This window comes from Hordeum vulgare, chromosome 7H (genome assembly GCF_904849725.1).
Source record: "Hordeum vulgare subsp. vulgare chromosome 7H, MorexV3_pseudomolecules_assembly, whole genome shotgun sequence".
Classification (NCBI taxonomy): domain Eukaryota; kingdom Viridiplantae; phylum Streptophyta; class Magnoliopsida; order Poales; family Poaceae; genus Hordeum; species Hordeum vulgare.
The window spans coordinates 21,935,602-21,953,451 of NC_058524.1; the positions used below are offsets into that span (position 1 = coordinate 21,935,602).

At 41.8% G+C, this 17,850-nt stretch overlaps 1 protein-coding gene across 1 annotated transcript; it reads right to left on the bottom strand.

Annotated features, from left to right (window-relative positions):
• Nucleotides 1–1,321: 1,321 nt before the first annotated feature.
• LOC123412352 (eukaryotic translation initiation factor 3 subunit A-like) lies at nucleotides 1,322–9,490 on the bottom strand. The gene is made up of 14 exons (XM_045105304.1): nucleotides 9,419–9,490; nucleotides 9,130–9,215; nucleotides 7,795–8,276; nucleotides 6,839–7,054; nucleotides 6,399–6,767; nucleotides 6,282–6,311; nucleotides 5,334–5,561; nucleotides 5,034–5,195; nucleotides 4,271–4,489; nucleotides 3,990–4,193; nucleotides 3,372–3,575; nucleotides 3,200–3,280; nucleotides 2,494–2,695; nucleotides 1,322–2,206 (listed from the first exon to the last, which is right to left on the bottom strand). The coding sequence occupies exons 2-14, from the start codon at nucleotides 9,173–9,175 to the stop codon at nucleotides 1,593–1,595; spliced, it is 3,057 nt and encodes a 1,018-aa protein (XP_044961239.1). The 5' UTR covers nucleotides 9,176–9,215; nucleotides 9,419–9,490; the 3' UTR covers nucleotides 1,322–1,592.
• Nucleotides 9,491–17,850: the final 8,360 nt, after the last annotated feature.

The following is a 17,850-nucleotide window of genomic DNA, read 5'->3' on the forward strand; positions in this document are numbered from 1 at the left end:
AAAATAACTTTTATGTTTGTCTTCTTGATTTTTCTCTGAAATCTGAACACAAGAGGTCATAGCAGTTACTAATTTCTAGGATTGCGGTGATTCGGTCGTTCGAGCAGCTTGAGCTTCGCCCCTGTTTTCAGTCTAATATAATGATCAGTTAATTAATGGAATTGATTTTCATATTAACAGTTCTGTGTCTCCCACTCTCGACATACTTTTTTAGATTCAATGTTTCATTGACACCAACAAACTGAGACACTCGGGAAACACAGGCCGGTAGCGCAATCTCTAATTATGCTTTCTGGGAAGACGTGCTCATCTAACTGAGGATGTGTCTCACCCTCACACCATTCTGAATTTGTACACCAACAGTTGACATGGGTGTTGAAAAACGGTCAAGATATATAGTCCTAGTCTAGCAAGGATCAACAACCAAGCTTGTCCCTGTTGGATGCTCAGTTCAGGATGCCAGAGGATTTGATGCTGTCCCCACGGTCTTGTCTAGAAGCTTCAAGGTCCACCCTAGCTTCTAAAGTTTCTCTGGACTACAAACAAGATTTTCTTCCAGTAAATTGGAGAGAAAATAAATTTCATCCAAGTTAAGCATTGAAAAGCAGGGGTGAAGGACACACATCAAGCAGCATTTGGAGATCTGATGAAGCAGCATTTGTTCATTAGAATTTCAAGGTCCATGTCACAAATTACATGCTCACTTGTATGGATACATGCAATGTGTTACAATTCTAGGAATGTGAATCTCTATTAGGCTTTAGTTAATTTGTCAGTCCATCATTCAAACTTGAATTCTACAATTATCAATTAGCAGGAAAGGCAAATGGACGTTGAATTCCCTTCTTTTTTTAAAATGAACGTTGAAACTTTGTACATTTTCAAAGTGAACTACATGTAGGCCAATTCTTTTGGCAGCTTAAAAAAAATAAGCCACTCCCTACATACCTTCTCCCATAAGCCAGCCGCATCTTTTATTCATTAGAACTTCTAAACTAGTTTTGAAATAACTAAGTTAAAAGCCTCAACTAATTTAGAAGGCGGCTTATTTTTCAAGCTAAGAAGGGACAGCTTATTCTTTTAAGCCAGCCAAAAGAACTAGCCCATTCTCATATTTATTATCAAAAGGGAACCTAACTAAGCAATGCTCAGCTCACGACACCACTCCCATATTTATTCTCTCCCTGCCTCCTAACCACACATATGTTTGTTAATATTGTAATGATTTTGTGTGCATCATCTCCAGTCAGATACATCCGTATTCGGGACAGAGGTAATACAATTTATAATCATGTTTCCATGTAAAACATAACCAATTCCATCATCACCAATCGCAGTATATTGAAAACAGGTCTAAGCTGAATTCTCGTTAAAAGTAACAAACAGCAACACGTTATGGATGGAGTATGATGTCTCAAAAGATCAAAATTAACACCGACTTTGAAACGGTGCAAAGGTGTGCAATGGAAGGGAGCCTAGAAGAAGAGTCCACGCTTAGGAACAAAATTTGATGCGAGACAGACAAATTCAAGTAACTGCAAAAATCTTAACCTGCTGGCAGGGCACAGGCATGCATTTCAGGGCGGGCAGCTTCAGTTCTTCCTCCAGCCTGTGGACGAAGAAGCCGATGAAGAATTTGCAGAGGGCCTAGATCCACCACCAGGACGCCAGCGGTCAGTAGTACCACCAGCTGGAGGAGCACCATCCGGCTGGCGGGCAGGGGGCGCTTCTTGGCGTGCGGGAGGAGCTTCTTGGCGGAGGGGACGCACAGCATTGCGGCTCCAGCGGTCTGCTTCAGGCAGAACAGCCGGGACTGCCTCTTGGCGTGCCTCCTGGCGAAGGGGCCGCACATCCCGTGCAAGTGGAGCCTCTTGGCGTGCCTCCTGGCGGAGGGGGCGCACATCCCGTGCAAGTGGAGCCTCTTGGCGCGGACCCCAACGGTCTGGTTCATGCACGACAGCCAGCCTCTGGTTGCTACTCTCGCCGACACGTTTGTGCCGCGGAACATACTTACTAGGACCAGGTGCGACTGGTGCGATGGCAGCAGCAGGTCGTGCATCAGGTGGCTCCGCTGCTCTTTGGAGAGCCTCCGCTCTCTCTTTTTCCTTCTTCTCTTCCACCTCCCTTTCCTTCTCTCTCTGCTTGGCTGCAACTGCATCCAGATAGGCTTTAAGCTCCGCTGCCTCTGTCTTCTTCCTTTCTTCCTCTGCAAATCAATGACGCGACAACAATACTTGATCAGCTACAATGTGTTTCTTTGCTTTGACCGAAACATTATGGAATAGCAACAAGGCAATAGCTAGCAATATTTTCAGCTATCCATTGTCCAAGCATGACAATTCAAAGTCGCTTAGACACTTGCGTAGAATCAGAATATAGAATAAAATTAAGTAATCTAAAGTCGTATGTAGCCTTTGGGTCTGACATAATATAAGCTTTGTTAACTAGCAGTTCACAAAAGTAGAACAAATAACTAGAGCTAGAACCACTTACCTTCATGTTTTCTAGCCTCCTCTTCCTCACGCACTCTTTGGATCCGTTGTTCCTCCATGTTCAGGTAATGCATCAATTTCCTTACAATCTCCCTTTCACGCTTTCTTGAAGATATCAACTGATTAATCCTTTCTTCCCTCTCTTTCCTGAGGCTACTATACTCAGCTTCACGGCGTTGGACAATTCTTTCCTGGAAAGCATTCTGAAACAGCAAAAGGGAAAATGAAAAAAGTAAGATAAAGACAGCAAACCAAAGTTTTGAAAAGATTAACAGGATGGAAGGAAGGTAGTCTTCTGACAAGAAAACAGATAAATACTGAAAAAAGCTTATCGGTTGACAATACCCATAATGGAAAATCTATTAATATTATACGCTGAAATACATGATAAATTTGAATCTATCTATGAAGCAACCAAAACGTTAAACTCATCTGCAAATATCAATTCTGAACACGTTTAACCTCATCAGCAGACAGGCCAACAGATGATATCTTCCAAACAAAATAAAAACCGTTCAAGTAGGGTAGAAAGTATAATCACTGCAGCAACTATACTCAACATTCCATCTGGGTAAATCCACAATATTACTTATAAGCTTGGAAAGCTGATTACGAATAAAAACATGACAAGACATACAACTGCATGCTCTGATTACCACAAGGACGGAATCTGCACTGCTGAATGCAGTTGCAAGAAGGATGCATACCTTATGCTCCAACAATCGAGAAAGCCTATTTTTCTCCTCCAAGTCACCCGTGTGGTGTTGCTTGCTGAGCTCAATCTCTCTCTGCCAAGTAGAAATACATAATGAATGTGAGCACGCGAACAACAATTAGAATCTACATCTTGTAAACAACAAAATAACAGCAAAGACAAACCAGCTGCTCATGCTCATGAAGGATCTTTTCTTCCTCAAGGCGCTTTCGGAAGGCCTCCTCAATCAGTGGTGCTTCCTCCTGCCGTTTTGCCCTCTCCAAGTGATCCATTTTCTTTGCAAGCTTCTGCAGTTTTTTTTCCATCTCTTCAAACTCCTTCACCCGTTGACTCCGTACCACCTCCATGGCGAATTGTTTTGTCATATCCTGCCATGTGAGCACTCAATGTATTAGAACACCATACACTAAAACAATAAATGTCCATACATGTGTCTGTAGTGATTCCAAACTGTAAGTGATAATAATTTAGCTATGTTCACAGAACATTTAAGCAGCAATGTGCAGAAACAAATAATCCTTCACTTTACATACACCACCTGTCAGTCATCTACAGCTGACTACCACAAATAATCCTTCCTTAGGGGTACAGAGACAAATAGTCAAATGTCAAATAGCGGCTGACCATACAGAAATACGACTGTTATCAAAATTCTAATAGAAGGCATCCAGATTTTAGCAATAAGGAGAATTAAGTTACACTCCAACGAAGTACAGAAACTATTAAAACATGGCCAGTTAGCATGGAGTGGTAATTACTGGAAATCCAAAATAGCATCTTACCCCCTCAATGTGAATTTTGCCCCCATTCTTAATTACTTTTTTCAAATCATTTATTATTTTTTCTGCTTCCAGGCGCTCTTTTTCCTTTATTTCTCGACTGATCCTCTGCTGCTCCCTGAGTCTCTGGTCCTTCAAAAGCCTCTCCCTTTCTTCGTCTGCAGATTTCTTCTGGATACTCAATCTCTTTGACTCCTCAACTTTTTCCTGGAAATAGAAATGGATAAACCATAAACAAAGACTCAATAAAACAACCAAGAGTTAAGAGTAAGCAAATAGGAAACCTTTTCCATTATTTGACGCTCAAGGTCTTCTTTACGTTTTTCAATAATTGATTTCCTCGCAAGAAGCCTTTTATGTTCTTTCTCCACCACTCCAGCGAGACTGAAGTTTTCAGTGAGTTTGGATGGTTTATGCACAGGTGGATGGATGAGACTCCTTGCTTTGTTTAGAGAATCAGTGAAGACGCAGAGGTGACTACCAAGTGCATCAGATTCTATGTCCTGCAAAGAGAAATAAGTCAAATAACAACAACTAGATGGGAAGATATATGTTGGGTAATGATCTATTTATCTGTTTAGATGAGATGGAAATGGAAAACAAGTGATGACAAGCAGGTTAAATTCCAAATACTTGTGATGAAATTGCATGAAACAATACACTCAATCAATCACCTCATGTGGATGCTAAAGTAAGTAAAAGAAACAATCAATCAATCGTTAAATTGTTTCTGTGAACAGACTAGCCTAACACATCATTACTTCCTCAAAGCCCACTCATGTCATGCTGCACCTATTTCTCATCTATAATATAATAGATAAAAATGAAACCATTCACTATAAACAGTAAGTTACTAGGAAAAAAATGAAAACCCAAGGGACAAGCCTCTCTCGCCAAGGAATATAAGTAGGCAAGACAAATAACATAAAACCGCAAGGCAGGCAATGCATCAGATCCTTATAGCAAATAAACAGCAACGAAAGAAATGAAGCCTTCAATGAGTACATTTTGAGAAGTCTAAGAAGGTAGACAGAATAAGCCACGCACCATTTTGCCAAAATAAACAGCTCCAGACAAATGGTTAACTTTCATAGCAACAAAATTATGCTTGACCGCATCAACAGCCATCTTTTCCACAGCATTGAAGTCAAAGAATGGGATCATTCTAGAGAGCATGTCAATCTTCATGGACTGGAAAATGCGAGATGCCTGAAAATGGTTAAAAAGAGAGTTGAGAAACATGTTTCACAAATAGTGATGTGAAGTTTGATAAAGTGAATACATATTAGCAACAAAAAAAAGTGACATGAACACATATCATATGGCAAGTGGGACATAGCATAGGACCTGCTGCAGCACCCTCAGTGTTGTAAGCTTCTCCAATGAAGATTGGTACTGTGATAACTGAATTTCAGGAACTGAAGATGCAGCTGAAAGCTTTCCTCCGATCGTAGAAATCTTGGAAAGCAGAGGCTGTACTTTTGATGCTAGATCCAGAGGAAGGAATTCATGCTCCATAAGGTTGTATAGATCTTTCACTTCTTGGGAAGCACATGAAATCACACCTTTGGCAGCCTATTTTCATATCATAGTCAGAGAGGGAAAAGAGAGAGAGGATGTCTGCGAGACAGATTGCATGTTGTAGAATGCCAGCTAGTTGGCCAAAATATAACACAGCCATATATAAACATAACACGACTATGTGACGACACAAAGAAAGAAGTGCTGTCATATTTAAAAAAAAATGAAACATAAGCAATGCAAGTAAATTCAATCATCACACTAGCACATCAGGGATGCATCAACAGATGTCCTGTTCTGCGGAGTTGCAGATCTAATATAAATTTCAGAGCTATAAAGCTATCTAAAGCGATTGAACAGGTATTAAAGCATTGCAGGTGCAGGAGGTGATCAGGAAAAATTAAAGAAAAAAAGACGTTCTCTTGCCATGTAGGACAGGTATGTGTGTATATCTTAGCATCGCTGCTTGATGAGGCATCAATGCTCAAAAATGTGGTCATGCATTATTCTGGCTGCAAGGCAGCAAAAAGCAATCACTAACACCTAAGCGCCTACAAATAAAGTATTCTCATATATTAATGCTTCGTAACATGGACAACCAACCACACAATAGCAGATTGTGTTCAAGATGCCAATATATGACAAAGACAAGACATGCTCAATGAAAATGATATAATTTTGGAAGACTGAATCCATGTGATAACAGAGACATTAAACAGTTTAGCAGCATATAATAAAAAAATAACAGCAGCCAGAAAAGGATCCATGGCTTACCAACTCAGAAAGAAGAGATGCTCTAGAAACCTGAAAAGTAAACAGGAGATTTATCAGAATACAAACAATTAGATTATGGAAAATTATCTTGACTTGGAGAACAGATGGAAAGCAAACCATTTCTCTATTCTCACGCTTGGAGTCGAAGGAGAAATTGAAAAGGTTGGCCATACGCAAGCTACGGTCTTTTTCATTTTCAAGCTCAAGATGAGATGCACCATATTTATGGTCATATGGTGTAACAGAAAGTGCAGCGAGCAAAACAGAAGATGCTAGTAGTTGCAGATCCTTCTGAGTTAATTTTTTATTGAAACTCTTCTGCAAGTTGAAAAGCTTCAGCCATGCATATGCATGATACAAGTGACTCCCAGAAATCCAGAATATTTCAGTTAGTTTGGCATAATATACGACCAGGACAGATGGTTTTGGAGTCCTCTTAACCATACTCATCAAGCCATGGATATCCTCCACTGATCGGAAGGCTTCCTGCAAGAACAAGACCTTGGTTGGTGAATTTATTTTTTTAGCATTAAGGTAAGACGAGTTCTGAAACAGACCTGCCATAGGGAAAGTTCTGTAGCAATTTTCAGTTGTTCAACCCTAGTATCAAGATAGAGCTGACAGGTTTCGGGGGCAGTCAGATCAGGACGATCTCGCTGGTCACGATACTTGTTCAAGTTTGCAAGATGGTTTCTAATGATCTCACACAACCTACGGAACTCAGTGGCTCTTTTATACTGCTTGCAAAATTGAAAAGCCTTGTGCGCAGTCATCTGCATATTAAAAAGTTCAAAATAACAGACAAATTAGCTGGTGAAAAGCATTTAGTACATAATAATAAGATACAGAAGGTAAATAACAGTAGTTACAGGAACCAAATAGTTGCTTCTGAAAAATTAGGGAGAACACAAAAGAACCAGAAACATTAGCAAGTAAAAAAGAATTCAGTAAAGAATACTATGTTCATGGAACCAAGTCGGTACTACAGATTTATTTTCAAAGGAAAGAATAGGGTACCTACATAATGAATTGGTTAAGTATGTGCAAAGGAATTAAATAGTTCATTTCACAAACAGTACATGCAAAAGGACAGAACTATACATGCTGTCAAAATATAGTGGTTAAACCAACAATATTATTTGGAAAAGATGCATGAAGCTATACTGCAGCATAAACTACCAGGGAGAAGATTCTGAAATATAATGACAGGCAGAATGGGTAGAGAAAGGAAAAGATGAAATTGGCTGTTTGGTAGTGAGAAACCTGAACAGTGCCGGATCATTTGGTGCACAGAGTTTAGAAACAGAGGATCATCTTGATGTTTCAGTGAACCATAAATGACAAAACCAAATAAATACAACTACTCCCTCCGTCCCAAAATAAGTGTCTCAACTCTAGTACAATTTTGTACTAAAGTTAGTACAAAGTTATGACACTTATTTTGGACGGAGGGAGTATTATGTTAATAATGAAGTGACCACTAGGATAATGGCAAAGAAGTAAAATAGCTTACAGCATATAGCGCTTCAAGCTTTGAATTATTTCTCAGTATCTCGAGCACCGTCCTGTATGTCTCCCACAGAAACTTAAACCATGGAGTGACAAACTCCCTGTCCGATCGGTCCTTCCCTTTCTCCCCTCTAACATAACTGAGCATCAAGTCCTCTGGACGCTTGTCCGCTTCAAGATCTACGACATCCAGAGCATCTTCCAGTGCTTGTGCCTGATTCCTTGCTTCCTCGGCTTTCTCATTGGACAGCTGCATAAAGTGTTTTATGACCTCCTCCAAAGATGACACGTTGACTTGCTGGCAGACAATTCTGTACTGAATAAGACCATCTTTGGCAAATCTGCCTTGCCTTAGATCTACACACAGCTCTACATACTTCATCATGATCTTCTCAAGAGGCTTTTGCCATGACTTGTATCTTCTTGATGTAATGAGATCGTGCAGCGCCTGCAGCGCTGCCTGCTTTTGTCCAACATGTATCAACTCTGCAGTAAACCAGAGGTCGTAAGCAGTGTGAACATATTTTAGTGAAATATGAAAACACCGCCCAACATTTTTGCATATAAAGAGAATGACATGTGGAGAACCACTGATGGATATAATTTAGTACGAGAAGTTAACAACCATATGGCGTAATTCCCCTGACACATCCTATAGTCAGTTTAGATAAAGCGAAGCTCAAGGCTCAAGTTTGCCGTTACTGGAACTGTGCTACATTGTGCTATATTTCATAATCTGCTGGCAAAAAACTAGGCCTGAAACTAGTGATAATTGGCTAATCAAACACCATAATAGGCAAGAGCTGGGTGGAGGAGGCAGAATATGATAATCCACCGCAATGTCAAACGCGGACCAATTAAACAAATCGTATGCTTTTGGAAAGTTTTTGTGTTGTCTCGGTTGAAAAGGGAACAAAACGTACATGGCATGGCAACAAGAGTAACTTATCATCCACTGAATGTCTCTGAAACCATCCTAACTACGATTCATTCTAACTAGCATGAGGACAAAAAAGGCCAACCAGCCTATGCGAAAGGCCTGAAGACCCAAATGGTACCCAGGCATCAGTACTTGTAACAGAATCTAGCCTATGCGATATGAACCAACCCAGCGGTTCCAAGTTAACTCAAACGGGTCAAGCTATGCCGCTAATTAACGGATACGTCATAAATTCCATCGCCGTGTGACACTGAACTAGAAAATCTGGATCACAACCTATCTTCGCCCCAAGTTCAGGTAGGCATCGCAAAGGCACAACGCGGCCGCAGCAACCATCGGAAACCAACGCGGGTAAAATTGAGAGGGAGGGGGGGATTCAGACGGATGACGGCGACTCACCCTCCGCTCTCTTGAGGGCGTTCTCGGGCTTGGCGAAGGTCGACATTGCCGTCGCGCGCGAGGGCTCTCCCGGGGGCGATCCACACCTGCAACAACACCGGCGGCAAAACAGCGTCAGACGCCGGACTGGTTGGCCCGCGGATTGACTGCACGTCGACACGCGCCGAACGCCGGCTTCCGAACGGGGAAGATCCCGAGAGAAAAAAAAAATCGCCGGAGAACATCGCGGCAGCCACCGCCGTCGTCGGGCGGAGCTACGGTGGCAGCGGGGGGTGGGAGGCGAAGGTACCTGCAGATCACCGGAGACGATGTGAAGGCGGCCGGGGAGGGGGAGGGGGAGGAGGTTAGGTTTTTCGTTTTGTGTGATGAGGGGGAGGTCGGGTTTTGTCAGGAGTGCTTCCGAAGGCTTGGACGAACCGACGTCGGGACTGGATGGACGCGCGGGATTTCCGATCGACGGCTCGGATTCAACGAGGGCTCCACCGTGCTTCTTCAGGTTGTTGCCCTTCTTCTTTTTCTTTTCTTTTTTGAGTTAAATACAATGTGAGTGCCTAAACTTGTCCTATGCGGTCAGATTAGTGCCTAAACTTGCAAAATACACAGAAGTGGTGCCGCAACTTGTCCCGTGGTTCAAATACAGTGCCTGCAGACGTATTCCGCGGTATGCACCGCCCGGGTGGCACGCCAGCATGTCACCGGTCCACATGTCAGTGGCTCGGGGCGACGGAGGGCCTGGGTGAGGCGCACAACCTGTTTTTAAGCAGAAAACCCCCTGTAAATGGCAGGAACAAGGACCTTTTTCAGTTTTTCCCACCGTTTTGTATCCTTTCCTTTCCTCTCCCTCGGTCTCGATCAGTCCAAGGCGGTGGCGGAGGTGGTGCGGCACGGCACGGCGGCCGGCGATGGAGGCGATGGATGGCCCGCGTCGTCGACGCCCAGGCGAGGCGGTTCCTTCCTATGGTTAGTAGCATCGTCACTCTGTTCCTCCTTCTCGATTTTGTGCGCCTGTACGACGTAATCATGGGGTAGGGTTAACCACTGTAAGGGGCTTCGATTTCTCGTGGTTGATCTTCATCTTATCCGTTTTATTTACAAGATGCGGATTGCTGTGGACGGCATTGGGCCCTTTCTTCCCGAAAATATGGCTAGGGTTTATTTGGGGGTTATCTGTCAGCATACTTTTTCTCTGAAAGGGATTGTCTTGGTTATGTGGCCATGGAAACACGCTGTAGAAGTGCTATGATTCCTCTAGTTAGATTGATTCAGATTGAGTACTCATTCAGATTAGTACTGGAGCTGTAGTGTGATTCATGTAGTAAATTTGAATGGAGTTTTCTGAATGTGCGCGGACTCTGAATGTGTCGACTCTGTTAACTGAATTTGTGCAGTACATTTACCTGAATTTGTGCAGACTCTGTTAACTGAATGTGTGCAGTACATTTAACTGAATTTGTCTGAATGTGTGCAGTGCATTTAACTGAAAGTTTGTAGTAGATTTTAACTGAATATGCGCACTATGTTAACTGAATATGTCTGAATATTTGTAGTACATTTAACTGATTTTGTCTGAATGTGTGCAATGCATTTAACTGAAAGTATGTGCTATTTCGTAATGCAGGGCAATTTGATGGACTGTTTTCAGTTGAGATACATCACAAAGGTTTTTTTTGTGAAAGTGATAGCAACATGACCTACATGGATCATGAAGTGGATTGGTTTGATAGCTGCGACAGTGATACTTGGTCAGTTCTATGGATTGATGATTTTCTTCTCCAATTGGGCTATGACAGAGCAATGTCCAAGATAGATGTGTATTGGAGCAAACCTGGAAAGTCTTTGTATGACGGCCTTGAGTTGATTGCATGTGATGCAGACATTATCCTTATGATTGCTGCAACAGTGGATCACAAGAACTTGGTCTTGCTTGTAGACCATGGTGACACCTTGGAGTCACTAAATGCTGATGATGTGTTGGTAGAGGGGATGCCTGAGCTGCCAAGGGTTATTACTCCAGTTAAGTCAGCAAAGGGAAAAGAAAATGTGGACAACTTTGAGAAACCAGAAATTGCAACAGAGATGAGATGTAACTACAAGAAAGCAAAGAGATTCATGTCATTTGGTGAGGGCTGTAGCTCTTGGGTTCCAGATCGAGAATTTGAGGAAGAAGATGGCAATTGTGACAGTGATGACAGTGGTGCTGAAGATGCAGGCGACAGTAGTGAAGAACATGTAGATGCAGAAGTTGAAACTGATGAGGATTTCTATGAGAGTGATTACGAAGTAGCACAAGGTGATGATGATCTGTTTGAGAGCAATGTAGACAAAGATGTTGATGACCATAGACAGAAGGAGATTGTGCCTGACTTTGAAGGAGAACTTCCTGAAGATGCCCTAGATGACAGTCATCTGAACCTATCAAAAGAAGAAGGAGACAATCTTAGATACAAATTCAGCACATTCAATCCGTCCACTGACCTTAAAGAACCAACTTTTAGAGTTGGCATGCTTTTTGGTGATATGAAAGAGCTAAGGCTTGCTGTGGTTGCATACAGTGTAAGAAATAGAGTAAAGGTTAAGAAGATAAGGAATACGGCCACCAAATTTGAGGCAGTATGCAAGCCTGGATGTACTTGGCACTTGAAGGCAGGCAAAGATAACAGGAGTACTAGCATTCAGATAAAGAAATACCTTGACAATCACACATGCACCAAGGCTTGGGATCTGAAAGCTTTGACTGCACCATTCCTGACTGCACAATTCAGAGAAGAATTCAGAGACAATGAGAAGATGCCTTTGAGAAAGTTTTCAGATAAAGTGGAGCAGGAATTCAACATGGTTGCAAAGAGAAGTAAGCTGGGAAGAGCAAGAAGGGCAGCAGTTAAACAAATTAGAGGTGAAGATGATGACCAATACAATATGTTGTGGGACTATGGCCAAGAGCTTAGGAGGACTAACCCAGGAAGCAAGTTCTTCCTGTGCACTAAGGGGGTTTTTTATGAAAAAACTAAAGAAACAAAAGACCACTTCTCAACCCTGTACTGGTCATATGATGCATGTAAGAGAGGGTACCTTAAGGCTTGCAGACCAATAATCTTTCTCGATGGGTGCCACATAAAAACTAGATACAAAGGGAACTTACTTACAGCAGTTGGTGTTGATCCCAATGATTGTATTTTCCCCATAGCATTTGGGCTATGTGAAGTTGAGTCAACATATAGTTGGGAGTGGTTCTTAGCCACTTTGAAGGATGACTTGAATATAAGCAACTCTTCACCATATATAATAATGAGTGACAAGCAAAAGGTTAGCACTCTACCTCTTTAATTTATTGCATGGTAATCATCTCCTTACAATACTTACTCACCAAATGACATTTCTTCTTAGGGTTTAATAGCAGCAGTGCAAAAAGTTTTCCCTTATGCTGAACACAGACACTGTGTTAGGCACATCTACCAGAATTTTCATAAAATACACAAGGGAGAACAACTCAAGAATGATCTATGGGCAATAGCAAGATCTACACATGAAATTGCTTACAGTAAGAACATGGAGCAGATGAAGGAACACAGCCTTGCTGCATACCAGTGGGTGGAGAAGTTGGCACCTAAAACATGGATCAAAGCATTTTTTCCCCTTTCTGCAAATGTGACATCCTTCTAAACAACATGAGTGAAGTTTTCAACAGGTTTGATCCAAAATCCTCTTTTGTAGATGCAATCATTTTTTATAATCGTCTTTTTATTCTGCCTACATAATCATTGATCCAATTGTACTGATTCACAGTTATATTCTGGATGCAAATGAACCAGCAATTTTTTGAGAGAATTAATTAAAGCCCAGGGGGTTTTCTGCTTAAATACCAGGCTGTGCGCCTCACCCAGCCCCTTCGTCGCCCCAAGCCACTGACATATGGGTCGTTGACACGCTGGCGTGCCACGCGGGCGGTGCATACCGCGGAATACGTCTGAAGGCACTGTATTTGAACCACGGGACAAGTTGTGGCATCATTTTTGTGTATTTTGCAAGTTTAGGCACTAAACTGACCACACAGAATAAGTTTAGGCACTCACAGTGTATTTAACTCTTCTTTTTTTACGAAAACGATTAGAATCAGACGGGCCCTCATGCGCAGCCGTTAGATACGCAACTTGATCACAAGCTCTAATCAATTGGTCAGGACCTTCAGCCCTGGATGCATGCATGCATGCGTGCCTCTATTATCTCTCACAATTTTTCCGCAACATCGTCGTCTACGTTGCACAAGTCCTTTCGTGACAACATCCATGTTGCAAAAAAGGTGAAGACGAGGAAAAAAAATCTACAACGTCGTCTATGCTGCAGAAATTCTTTCGCGAGGACGCTCGTATTTGCAAAAAAAGTCAAAGACGGAAAAAACAATTCCACGACAATGCTTTCGTTGCGAATGTTTCTACAACACGAGGTATGTTGCAAACTGTTGTGCGGCATAGCCTTTGTTGCGATGGCGAGGAAATGGCCGTGCAGATGGATGGATCAAACGATTATACACGTGGCGGATCTTTTCAAAAGATCCATGCGTAGCTTCGCCAATTAACTTGGTGGGACAAGTGTTTTGGTTAAACAGTTTTACTGTACCGGAAAATACCAAGCATATTTCAAACGAAATTTATAAATAATACTCCCTCCGTCTCAAAATAAGTGTCGCACATTTAACATTAAATTAGTATAGAATTTGTACTAGAGCAACGGCACTTATTTTGGGACGGAGGAAGTATTTGTATTCAAAGTCTTTGAACATAGTATAGAAAGGGCATGAAGTTAGACTTGTCTTAAACAAGCTACTGCCCCAATGGAAAGGAATTTTATGGGAGTGCATGAGCTCCCAAGTTCAACTCATGTTCCTTTTCTTTTTGATTAAGAAAAAGGTATTTTTTTGCTCCGTACGAGGGTTTACACGGGAGGCAACGAAATACTCGGTAACCGGGTGAACTATCAAAATTTCGTTGGGTAACCAAAACCTTGTGTGGGAGCAATTTCACGAGCAGCATGATCTGGACATGGTGGTTGATTTGGTAAGCTAGATGACCGCATTACTTTCACGTGGACGCGATAGCCCCGACCTAAGTGATATCTCCTCCCACCCCGGCTCCGGTTCCCTATCCTAGTCTTCACCTTCAAAGTCTCCTCCATACTTCTGCATCGGTCCCAGTAATTTACAAGGCGTGAAGTTTTGCAGGAGAGCCTTATCAGTCTCACATCTGGTTTCGTGTATGACTCCTTAACTCTTGTGAAGGCAAATAGTTTCAATGATACAAGCATACATCGGGAAACTGATGACTATTATGTTTGCTTGGGGACAGATGGTTGCCGGAGTCAAGTCTTGTATTTGTCCAACCCTATATTACCGAGTTAACTCAAGAGTAGAGTTTTGTGTTATTGTAGACATCACGTTAGAAGCTATTATTAACACCTATCTTGCCATACCGCCATATAGTTGGGGTATACATGTCAGACTACTTTCAACATCTTATTGACAGAATTTGTTAGAAAACTTATCTGGGGAAAACATGTCAGACTTATTTCAACATCAAAATTATTTTCAGCAATCCTTTAGTTTCATAAGCAAGGACACCCCCGAATTTCCACTAAGAGAAACAAACGATGTGTTTTTTGGTATGGTATAGCAAAAGCAAAACGAAAACGAGACAAGAACAACAATCCTTGGCTTTCCCCCTCTTTGGATAAATACAAAGTAACACGTATTTGTATCTGTAGTGCACAAGGAGGCTAAAATGGGCTAGGTTGTTTGCTGAAAAGTGACGCTAAAGAGACAATTCAAAACTTCAAAGTAAAGCTAAAGCATGTGTAGAGGTACTTGAAAATGGATATCTACTTACTAAGGCATGTGCACGTTCGTGTCACCGCCGTTGACTGCGTCATCAGGACACCGAGCTGGTGTGAGGAGTTGGGTCAAATTCGCATCACCGTCGTCGACGTCAGCATCAAGAATCGCCGAGAAAGTGTCAAGGGTTAGATACAGCCGACTGTGATGTTCTGAGGACTCCCCTTACAGGCAGAGAGGCGAATATGTTCCTGTAACGTAGGTTATGCATGATGCCAGCTAGAGAAAGCCGAGTAGCCACTTGAGCCCGCTAGAGACGATGCAGCCGGCTGAGGGACGCTTAATGGGGTTGCTTCGCGGGGAGTTATAGCGGGTAATTCTACACTTCTTGCATCTTGAGTTACGACCACTAATTACTATTACAAAAAATGTTTAGCATAGAATGTTCACGTTGCTCACCCCTCGTGAGCACCAGATATTCTCTCGAGTCTAGGTATTGCTTGCCCGATGTCTCCTATTCTTAAGTTAACTCTGTGTTTTGTGCCTTGCATATTGTTGCTCTTGTGATTGGTGTATAGGAGAAGTACATTGAGAAGACTTGTGAAGCATGGAGAAGTACCCTTGCTTGGTGGTGGAATATATGTAGGCAATATTAGCCACTCATATTGTGGTGAAGAGAAACCATTATCATGGATTAATGCATGTGATGAGTTTTAGTCAACTTGGTTCATAATTTTCCATTTATTGTACTCCCTATGTCCGTTTTATTAAGCTCCCTCTTATCATGGGTCGAAGTTTGATCATAAATTAAACTAAGAAAATATAAATTAGAAGTCACAAAAAATATACCATGGAAAACCTCTTTCAAATGCAATCGAACAATATAATCTATGTAGTATATACTTTATATTTTGTTAATCATATAGATGGTCAAAATCAGACTCAAAATACGAGGGGCTCAATAAAACTGGACGAAGGAGTACATAGTAATAACATGTCAAAATGCACCTACATTTTTTTAGCAGAGTACAATCAAAGTCACTCACATATACGAGCGTACACTCATCCCTATGAACGCACACACGCACACCCTACCCCTATGAGCACCTTCGAGAGACTAATCCGGCACATCATCTTGAGATTGTCGAAGTCGCCACTCACGCCTTCGTTGTCGACGGGAACGTCTTCTTCCACTGAAAGCACATCGCCGGAAGACCTAGAATAAATCCAGAAAAATGCAAGCACCAACGTCAAGTCTGAGACTTGAACTCTGTTGGACAGGGGATACCAGAGTCCTCCAAACCATTCAACCACGGGTTGGTTCACAAAATCCACCTACTTTCTAGCAGGTTGGGTTGAATGCCCAAAATTCGTGCCAATATTGGCTAGTGATTTGTTGGTGTAGATGCTAACGAATCCTGCCAGGATGAGATGCATGCCCGCCAACACCGGTGCAGCCGCCAAGGATGTGGAGGGATCTAACAACCAAGGGATGTGCAATGATCTAACCTCAATCGAAGTGGCATGCAAGAAGCAGCGACGAGCCTCATCAACAGATAGACGTGGTTTTGTATCTCTTTCCCCATCCTCATTGTATATTCTAATCCTCTCATATACATATACTCTCTTTTTACTGGAACTAGCAAAAGAGCCCGTGCGTTGCAATGGAAGAAAAAATAACACACGCTCTGAACGCAATATATTTTCACATGGCATCATATTTGTGTTGCCAACGATGGCCTTAGTGTTCACACAACGAAAACGTGTTTGAATGTACAGTCATTCGGAATAAGATGAGAAATATGTTGTTTCTCCCCCACGAGGTTTTCCAAAGGTGTGCATTTGTGGTTAACGATGTTTCCTTTCCTCTCAATTTGGTTTTAATTTAATCGATGTTTATTGCAATTCGTATCGTCGTCGGAAATAGAGAAAAAAGGACCGTGCACTACAGATTAAGTTTATACCAAAAATAATATTTAAGAAGTATACAACAGCTAAAAATAACATCCTATTTAGATTCTACACATTTTTTTAATCAAATTTCATATATAACATGTTAAAATCGGAGTTACGGTTTAAAAGATATGGATAATTTTGTTTTAGATAAAATATGGATTGATTAACTGAAAAGTCAGGTTTTTTTTGTTAAAACAAAAAAACGTTTCGGCTGACTTAAATAGGGACGACGGGTTGATTACCTGAAACATCAAGGAGTTTTTCTGAAAAATGCAAAAAATGGTTCGACTCTGACTAAAATATGGACCGCGGGTTTATTATCTAAAACTGTGAGGACTTTTCTGCAAAACGACAGAAAACGGTTCTTTCTGACTTAAAGTTGGACTGCGGGTTAATTAACTGAAACTGCAAGGGCTTTTCAGCAAAATGACCGCCAACGGACGCGCAGCGCTTACGGGAACGATTGGATTCAGACGGGCTAGGTTAGACTTCCCCCCTCATGCGCAGTCGTTAGATACAAACTTGATCCGAACGACGCACAGTCTCTAATCAATCGGTCAGGACCTTCAGACACTCGATGCATGCATGCATGCCTTTATTATTTCTGACAATTTTTCCGTGTTTCATAACATCCATGTTGAAAAAAGGTGAAGACGAAGAAAAAAAATCTACAACGTCGTCTATGCTGCAGAAATTCTTTCGCGAGGATGCTCCTATTTCAAAAAAGTCAAAGATGGAAAAAACAATTCCACGACAATACTTTCGTTGCGAATGTTTCTACAACACGAGGTATGTTGCAAACTGTTGTGCGGCATAGCCTTTGTTGCGATGGTGAGGAAATGGCCGTGCAGATGGATGGCCCCTGATCAAATGATTATAGACGTGGCGGATCTTTTGAAAAGATCCATCGGCTGATGCGTAGCTTCGCCAATTAACTAGGTGGG